Raw genomic sequence first — 9,592 nt, 5'->3', positions numbered from 1 at the left:
TAGGTTTGGAAACTCAAGTGAGATGAGAGAAGGAGGAGAATAAAGAGGAGGGTTCAGAGCAGGTGCAGGCTCTGGCTCCACTTAGGAGGGAGGAGAATCCTCCCCATGCAACCCTTGCCCCAGGACCCCATGGGCAGGACTAGGGTATAGTCTCTTCAAGTCTCAGGTGATTTGCATTGGCCATGGAACTTTGCAGAGGCTTAGCATGTACTTCCTGGGAATGAATAATTGATTTTTGAAATGAATGGACAGCGCTAAATGCCCTTTTTCTTTTTCTTTTTTTTTTATTGGTTGTTCAAAACCTTACAAAGCTCTTGACATATCATATTTCAAACATTAGTTTCAAGTGAGTTATGAACTCCCATTTTTAACCCATGCCCTTTTTCTACCCCGCAATGCCACATTTAGCGCCCTGTTCACTGTGCCTGCCATAGTACATGAACTTTGCCCATCCATGGGCAAAGTGGCTGCAGGAAGGTGACTGGTGGTCACACCCTTGGCTGGTTATGGAAATTTACCCAGTCGGGGCCTAAGCCACAGAAAAGACTTCAACATGACTTGAAATTTAATCTGGCATCAGCTCATGACAAGAAAGATTTTCCAGTTCTCAACTCTGTCTTGCCAGCTGATGAGGGGGAAATAAAGGGGATTACCTAGGCACATGGGCATTTTGGAGTCCACCAATTGGCCACTCCCACCTCCACCCAGTGCCTCACCAACCCCCAGCTTCCCAGAGGGTGCAGCTATTTAAGAGCAGCTGCATTCAGGAAAAACAAGGGAGTCATTTGGAGCTATCCAGTCCAGTATCTTCTGAGAGGTAAATACCCAGAAACTAATAGTCCATGGAAAGAATTAGAATCCCTGCTCACTGGCTACTTTGAGAATGGCTGTGTTGTGTGTTTGTATGTGTGTTTGTATGTGTGCATGCGTGTGAGCCCACGTGGACATAAGCATGCCTGTGCACAATTTGGTAAGTAAAGGACAGCCTGTTGTGTAGTTTTTGTGAGCAGACTAAATAAAGAGACTGTGTGCACTATTTGGGTAGATGTCCACAGGCATCCATGTACAAATACGAGTGTGTGTGTGTGTGTGTGTGTGTGTGTGTGTGTGTGTGTGTGAAAGAGAGAGAGAGAGAGAGAGAGAGAGAGAGATTGAAAAAAGTTTGCAGTGTATTGCTTTAGCTCTGGAGAGAATTATTTGGATGGAATTCCTGAGGCTTGAATTGAGCATGGGAATGTGGATGAAATGTCTAATGGGGGGGGGCCACAACCTCTGACCTTAGGGATTTCCCAAATGGGTGGGTGAAGCTGATTCAGTGTCTCAGGAATTCTCAGTCTCTTGAGGAACAGGGGGCTCTCATTCAGGTCTCATAGGGGGTCTCCATGGTCCGAGGGCCTGCACATGTGCAAAGCCATTCCACAGAGCAATGGAGGGTGAGGAGGTGGTATTATGAGCGCACAGGTGGAGTCATGCTTGGGTACACTGGCTGTGACAGAGGTGTTCTGGACTTAGTGCAATGCAAGAGCATGTCTGTACCCACTATGACAGTGAATTGGGCAAGAGAATAGGGGCCAGGGCAAAAACTAGGACCACCTAGGAGAGGAGCCCAAGCCAATCCATCTGCACTCGTCCTGCACAGATCTCTCAGCATGAGGACCCTCCTGGCACTGGCAGTGATTATGGTCTTTGGTAAGAGCTGACATTGATCTCAGCGCAGGGGGAGCCCCAGGGGGGAGGAGGGGAGAGAAACACAAACCCCAAGTTTTCTTTCCTTTTGCAACAGTCCTCTCCCAGTGGGAAGAGAATAGAGGCCATGGGGGCTGGGGAGAGAAGCAGAGAGAGACAGAAAGAGGACACAGGGCCTCACACCCCATCACCAGCTATTTATCAATTTCCTTTCAGGCCTAATGAGGGTTCAGGGGGATCTTTTAAACTTCAATTCCATGATCTCATCGGTGACAAAAAAGAACGGTGCAACCAATTATGGCGCCTATGGTTGCCATTGTGGCCTGGGTGGCAAAGGAACCCCCAAGGATGCAACGGATCGGTGAGGCCACCCCAGCCCTCCCTGCCCTGTGCTCACTTCTGGCTTAGGAGGGCTGAAGCTGGAAGGACAGAGCTGGTGCCCCATTGACACAAAGGTCCTGGGGTATCCCACCTGGACAGGCCGTCAGAGTTCGCACCCTCTGCTCTAGACTATTCTATAGCCATTGAGTCTCTGCCTAGGATCAAGGGTGGGAAGGAGATGATGTGGCTCCAGGGCCCCTGGAGCTGTAGGAAGGCAGCCCTAATGGTACAACCTCTACTAGATGCTGTGCCAGACACGACTGTTGCTACAAGCGTCTGGAGAAACGTGGATGTGGCACAAAATTTCTGAGCTACAAGTTTAAATACCAAGCAGGCAAAGTCATCTGTGAAGGTAAGAAAGCCCTGTACCCAGTCCACTTTCCCTCTTTCATTTGTTCCCTGCCCACCATGCCAGGTACAGTGCTAGACACAAGAGATAGGGACACAGAGGGACACAGTCACTGCCTTGAGAAGAAAGCAAGAAAGCCGAGATCACAAAGTGATGTCACTGCAAACAGTGACAGCCGAGCTGTGCAGAGTCAGACGAGGGTGGGAGTATTCCCAGATGAACACACAGTATAGGAGCCAAGAAACCCAGGGGACCACAGGTCATTCTGTGCTGCCCAGTGAGCAAGGCAGGGGCTAGATCAACCAGACCTTTCAGGCCAGGATGTCTTTAGTTTTGTCCTAAAGCCACAGGAAGCTAATTAGCACCTTTGCACAGAAGCACATTTGCTTTTCAGAGGACTCACTCTGGGTGCAGGATGGAAGGGGCCCAGGAAGCCTGCTATTGCAGACAAAAGAGCAACAGCCAGGCATAAAGCCCTGGTGGTCAGGATGGAAGGGGCGTGGAATGAAATCAAGAAGCAACTATATGATTTTGAGGAAGAATCAGTTTGGAGATGCCTGAGGAGGATATGAGGATAATGAGTTTTGGGTGGGTATTTGTGCAGATGGTACTGTGGAGGTAAAGATCCCGTATGTTGTTCTGCTGGGTTGTATGAAGAACAATTCTAATTAGAATACTCAGAGACTAGGGTCTCCAGACACCCTCCCTGGGCAATGGCCAGCAGCCAGCTGGGTGTGAACACTTGCAGCTCAGTGTAGGGTATGGACTGGGGACATACTCAGATTTCGCAGAGGAGAACTGGAAGTTGGGTGTGCTCTCTCAAGGCCCCTGAAGGAAGCCAGTGGATTAGACAGAAAGCAGGGAAAAGGACTGAGTGAGAAGGTTATGATTAACAACAGCAGTTTACCAGAGGAGGCCGCATTGGACGGACAGGGTTTCTGCAGACTGTGGGGCAGGAAGGTTGTTCAGGACCTCAGGAGAAGGTGTCTCCTTGAGCATGAGGGCGACACCAGGTTAGAGTGGGTTAGGTATGGGTGGGAAGGGAAGTGGAGAGAGCAAGTGGAGGCAAATACATGGAGAAAGCTTGAATCTGAAGGGGAGGATGGAGATGGGAGGCAGCCGGAAAGACTGCTTAGTGACCCCAGACAGTGGGTCCAGTGTAACTGGGAGAGGGCATGAACTCCCAGCCACAGCATGAATCATAAGATCAGAAATTGTCTCTTGCAATGGTGACCTCTCCATATGTACGTTAGCAGGCTTTAGGGCCCAGAAGCAAGATGCCCAAACCAACTGGTTCGGATATTGGGGCTGCCTGACTCTCACAGTACGAATTCTCCCAACTGCAGTCAGGCCTGGGGCTGCTTTTCCCCATCGTCAGCTCTGCCGAGTTGGCAGGTCCCTAGAATCTAAGTGTACATCAAGACACGTGCCGCAGCTCCAGGCACCCGGGCCTCCCCCGCAGGCTTTCCCACCGCGCAACTCTCTTTTCCAAGGGAGGAAATGAATGCTTCCCAGAAGCCTCCAGCAGACTCGCGCTCATTGGCCAGAACAATGTAACCTGCTATTTAGAGACCAATCACTGTCAAGGAGAAGGGGAGGCCCGGTCTTACGCCAATCACGATCCACCCCATGATTGGTGGGGCTGTACCGCCCGCCAGAGGGTGGCCAATGGGAAGGCCTGCGTCTTCTGGTGTGGTGTGCAGGGCTCTGTGTCTGCGATGGGCAGGAGTTAGCTCCCCTGGGCGGGGACCTGCCTCCCCATCTGTCAGCAAGTTCCGGACGAGGAGCATCTGGAGGATGGGGTTGGTCCTCTCCCCCAGGAAAAGCCACAGACTATTAAATCCCATCCGGTGTTTATTTTCTTGTAATTTCAGCCAACCAGAGCTACTGTAGGAGTCAGCTGTGTCAGTGTGATAAAACTGCTGCCTACTGTTTTGCTAAAAACCGGAAAACCTACAATAGGAAGTACCAGTTCTATCCCAATGTGCTGTGCCGTGGGAAGAAGCCCAGTTGCTGAGGCTCCTCTTGGCCGAAGCCTGGCCAGCCAGTGCTGGTCCTCTTCTCCAACACCCTCTCTCCCAGCCCCCACCACGTTCCCCCTGAAAACAGTCCCGGTACATCCCAGAGGCAAGCTAGGAGCCCTTCTGTCCTGACCCAGAACAAGAAGACCAAACCCCGGGGGCACCTCTGCCTGGCCTCTTCCCCGACTACCTGCACAGCTGAGTCCCCACTCCTGCCCTTCCCTACCACCTCCGGCCCCCAGCTTAGCTCCCAGCTGCACACTCCTGGGAGTCTTTTCTGAATAAACCAATTTGTCACCAAACTCTGTGTGCGTGCATGTATGTGTTTTACTCAGTGTGAGAACACACTGTACCAGACAAACTGGTAAATGGTGAATTCAAAGTATGGGCTCTGGAGTCAAGACTTTATGACTCCTCTACTCCACTACCCTGAGCCTTGATTCTCCCACCCAAATGGAGATGACTATGTCCCTCCTGCCTGGGCAGGTTTGAGAATTAAGGGAGATACCAATTTTTAAAGGACTGGGCCCAGCCCATCTACCGCTGCTATTCCTATTAGGAGTGAAACCCAGACCTATACATCTATTTCTCTCTCTCTCTCTCTCTCTCTCTCTCTCTCTCTCTCTCTCTCTCTCTCTCTATCTATCTATCTCTATCTCTATCTCTATCTCTATCTCCATCCATATCTCTACCACCACCCCTTGCCTTCCCTGGGCCAGCTCCTCCTGGCCTGTTGGAGGATGTGAAAGTTGTCAGAATCAAAATGGGTCACTTTTGTCAAAGTCTAACAAATTAAAGAAGCAAAGCAGAAGGTTCTGAAGGAGCGGATTTCACACATGCACTGTTCACAGAGGACTACAGGAACTATGACCTTGCACAAAGGCCATCTGCCAAGTACAAATGGAATCCTGTGTACACCCAGTCAAAGCAAGACATACTGACCATGCATTTAAAATTCCTGACAGAATTTAAGGGATTTTCTTAGCCCTCCAGACACTGATAAGAAGCAAAATCCTAAGGCCCATAAAGAAGCTGTGTTTTGAGGCACTTTAACTGACAACACCGTGGTCCATTTTCAGGGAAAGAACAGTAGGAAAAGTTAATTCTTCAACTGCAATTATAGAGGAAACATGTAAAGGCTATTTAGCTCTTTATTTCTCTATTTTTTTCCCTTGGTCTATATGGAGTCTGCTTTACATTAAGAGAAAGAGAAATGCACACGCTGAAGCCTGGCCAGCCAGTGCTGGTCCTCTTCTCCAACACCCTCTCCCCCAGCCCAGCTAAAAGTTGTTTTCATCAACCAATAGAGAAGAAGAGAAAAACTTCTAATGGTGGTTTTGCAATTTACAGCAGCTCCATGGCAACGGAGACACCCAAGAGTCATTCTTCCTGGAAATGAAAATTTAGATTTGCCTAGCTTTAACAGCTTAGGGTGATAAAACTGTTCTGGATTTAAAAAACAAACAAACAAAAACCCACCTCCTCTCTGCCTTAGATGAAATCTGAAGCAATAGTAAAAAATCTCTCTGCCCAGCATAAAAATTGCCTCACATACCACCACCTCGGCCAACAAAAAACAAAAAAGAAACAGAAAACCTTTCAAACACCATTTCTAAACTGTTTCCTGCCCTATTTGATTCATCAAACAAACAAGAAAGGCAAACCAAAGAAAGATAATTTTATGATTAAATTCAAGGTTACTTGGAGGCTTGCTGCTCCAGACAAGCCTAGCTAAAATGAGAAGAGCTAAGAGTTAACCCTAAACTCATTCAAAACTGGAAAGGGGGTAAGAGAGGAGGGAAAAGAAGTTTTTGACCCCAAGCTGCTATGGGAACTGGTTGGTCTGAAAATATGGTCCATGGCTTTCAGGTCACATGAAAATCTTAAAAGTTTATCCATATGAACAGGTCACTTTAAGTTGTCCCTTTTGTCAAAAATATAATTTGGTTTCAATCATCTTTTTATAAGCCAGTGAATTTATACTACTCTATTTTCTGTTTGGTGACTATTTTATTTTTGTACCGGGATTGAACTCAGGGGCACTCAACCACTGAGCCACACCCCCAGTCCTCTTTTGTATTTTATTTAGAGATAGGGTCTCACTGAGTAGTTTAGCAACTCCCTTTTGCTGAGGCTGGCTTTGAACTTGCAATCCTCCTGAGCCACTAGGATTACAGGCATGCACCACTGTGCCTAGGTGGTGACCAACATTTTAAACTGAAAACAAGATTGTCATTTGTAGATATCATGCATGGTATGTGTGGGTACATGTTGTATGGTGAAGGATGAATCTTATGAAAGAAAATAGTTGTATGTTGTATCCATATAGTAAAATCATAGGAATTCTATCTGAATGGGCTTAGGAGTAAAGGACCATTCATATAACTTGACACTGTTCAGATTATAGTAACTAACCAAAATGCTTTTTAATTCACGACTCGAGTAAAGACTTGATAAATAAACTGGTTTTAAATATTAAAAGTGAAAATGTCTTCAGAACTGTTAGTTACATGTTGCCTGGGTGTGCTAGTGAGGAAGGCTATATTTATCTCTGTTAGATGTTTAAGATCAAAAAAGTTTAATTTTGACCTAAGCATGCAATGCAGTATCCTCTGTTTTCTAGATATCAAACACATATTTCCTTGACAAAGAAATAACTTAAAATGAAAACTATAATTATCTAATATCTGTTTTCACAAATAGTCCAGATATTATTGTTTAAAATAAATTGTGTCAATGTAAAGGAGATAAATGTTTATGAATGAACTTTTTATGCCAGTTTTATGTTATTTTAAACTACATAATGACTGAATTGTATCAAAGTTAAATTACTAAGACATCAATTGATACATATGTTTTCAAATATATTTGGCTTCATTAATTCTATAGGAAAGGCAATATATTTGGGTCTCTTAATATATGTTCTATTACACATTCTTTTTTTCTCTATGAGAGAGCACATGTTATAATATAAATAATATAAATCATAAAATATGTACTGATACAGACTGTGGGTGTTGCTCAGCAGTAGAGAGTTTACCTATTATGAGTGAGATCCTGACTTCTATCCCCAGCACTACAAAAAGCAAAAAGTAAAATTAAAAAATATATAAATATATAAATATATATAAATATGCCTGGTGTGGTGGCCTATGCCTGTAATTCCAGAAACTCAGGATGCTGAGGTAGGTTGGTTGCAAGTTTAAGGCCAGTCTTGGCAAACTTACCAAGACCCAATCTCAAAAAGAAAGAGGGTGATGTTTGGAGATGTAGCTCAGTGGTAAAGCACCCAAGAGTTCAATCTCCAGTACCAAACAACCATAAAAACAGAATATATATATATATATATATATATATATATATATATAATAAATTATATATTATAATTTATAATATATATGTTAATAATTTGTTGAAAGATAGCAAACAGATCAAAATTGCTTACTTCTCAGGTTTTTCCCCACTGGAATTTACATTACTGGATACGTTACTGGAATTTAACATTACTAGAATATACGTTACCGAGATTTAACATTTTATATATATATAAATATATATATATATTATATACATAATATAACTACTATATACACATATTAATATGGTTTACATGTATTACATATATTACTTATATTTTAGTTATATATATGCCATACATATATTTTATTATGTAAAGTGTGTCAGAAAATTATAATGTATTTTTATAAGAAAAACTATAAGACATAAAATGACTTTTTTATTGAGGAAAAAATAATTCTAATTTGGAAATTGTATTAAGGATTGTTTCAAAGGGTAGATTTATGGAAGAAAATAAAACGGGATAGAAAGGAGCCAATGAGTGGAGGAGAGAGAGAGGTAAAGGCCAAAAGCAGGCACAAGGACGTCTGGTAAGGAAAGCTAAAATGAGAAAGAATTTTTTGCATGAGAAAGAATTTTGCATGGTGAAGGATGAATCTTATGAAAGAAAATCTCTGTGTGAACAATTTGGCCATAACTAGAAGAAAATTACCTGTGTGTTTTTCTAAAATTTGACCATTAATAATCTGAGATAAAACCAGAATCTGATTCTTTAAGTTTAAAGCAACATAGTTCTCTCGGAATATTCATTGGCTCTTAGTAAAAATCTGCAAGTGGTCCATTGCAGCGCCATGCACCTGTAACACCAGCTTCTCAGGAGACTGAGGCAGGAGGATCCCCTGAGCCCAGCAGTTCAAGGCCAGCCATGGCAATATAGCAAGACCCCCCCCTCTCAAAATTAAAAAAAAAAAGAAGAAGAAAAGAAAAAAGAAAAATGTTTTGCAAGAGGTTTAGATTTAAAATTCTGAAATCAGTTTTGTTTTTGATTTTCAACCATTGTCTGCACTGCAGCTTTTCTTGTTTAACATCTCCTATTTAATTAGTGATTCCCCAACATTTTAGTCAGTTACCATAGCTCATTTTTCTCCCCTGTTCTGACTCTGCTTATTGTGGCCTGATGACAGCCTTGATGATGATGTTTTTTTTTCAGTTGTAGATGGATACAATACCTTTATTTATGTCTCTTTATTTATTTATTTAGTGTGGCGCTGAGGATTGAACCCAGGGCCTCACACAGGCTAGGCAAGCACTCTACCACTGAGCTGCAGCCCCAGCCTTTGGCTTTTCTCAATGTCTTTGAATTGTTCCATGTGACCAGATCATTTGACGTGCTTTTAACATTTCCCAGAGTCAGGCACTGCCCTGCTCAGGGTACTGGTGCTCTTGTTGAAACTTTTCTGCAGGACGATGTGCCCTCGTGCACTGGGACATGTGCTCTTCCACACTGGTTATATCCACCTTTTCACCAGATGGGCCTTCCAGACTGTCTAGATGAGTTTCCCATAAGTAGAAGCACTCACGCTGCAGAACGTTTTTCTTGACCATTTGGTAAATGGTCTAGGAAACAAAGACTTTATGTTCTTTCCAGATTTTCTTTATCGTGATATCTTTCTTAGGTTTCTTGTTAATGGAAACAAACTGAGCCTTAGAATAGTTAAGGTTTCTGTTTTATGATATCTCTTCCTTTTAAAATCTTTTAACAATCACTTTGGTTTAATGAATGCCTACTGTTTCATGAAGACCGATGGTCCTATTTTGATTTTTTTTTTTTTGGTACTGTGGATTGAACTCAGGGGTG

The 9,592-nt window shown here is 43.7% G+C and overlaps 1 protein-coding gene across 1 annotated transcript; it reads left to right on the top strand.

Annotated features, from left to right (window-relative positions):
• Positions 1-535: 535 nt before the first annotated feature.
• On the top strand, positions 536-4,739 carry Pla2g2a (phospholipase A2 group IIA). The gene is made up of 5 exons (XM_005317537.4): positions 536-817; positions 1,640-1,689; positions 1,903-2,047; positions 2,310-2,419; positions 4,291-4,739. Exons 2-5 carry the CDS (start codon positions 1,650-1,652, stop codon positions 4,431-4,433), a joined length of 438 nt encoding a protein of 145 aa, XP_005317594.2. The 5' UTR covers positions 536-817; positions 1,640-1,649; the 3' UTR covers positions 4,434-4,739.
• Positions 4,740-9,592: the final 4,853 nt, after the last annotated feature.

The sequence above is a fragment of the Ictidomys tridecemlineatus genome, chromosome 11 (genome assembly GCF_052094955.1).
Source record: "Ictidomys tridecemlineatus isolate mIctTri1 chromosome 11, mIctTri1.hap1, whole genome shotgun sequence".
Lineage (NCBI taxonomy): Eukaryota > Metazoa > Chordata > Mammalia > Rodentia > Sciuridae > Ictidomys > Ictidomys tridecemlineatus.
The sequence above is the reverse complement of the archived record's forward strand: the minus strand, read 5'-3'. Positions and strand labels throughout refer to the sequence as shown.

Coding starts and splice junctions, on each gene's coding strand:
- Pla2g2a (XM_005317537.4), top strand. CDS start 1,650: ATGAGGACCCTCCTGGCACTGGCAGTGATTATGGTCTTTG. Junction 1,690..1,902: donor GGCAGTGATTATGGTCTTTG/GTAAGAGCTGAC, acceptor ATTTCCTTTCAG/GCCTAATGAGGGTTCAGGGG. Junction 2,048..2,309: donor CCCAAGGATGCAACGGATCG/GTGAGGCCACCC, acceptor AACCTCTACTAG/ATGCTGTGCCAGACACGACT.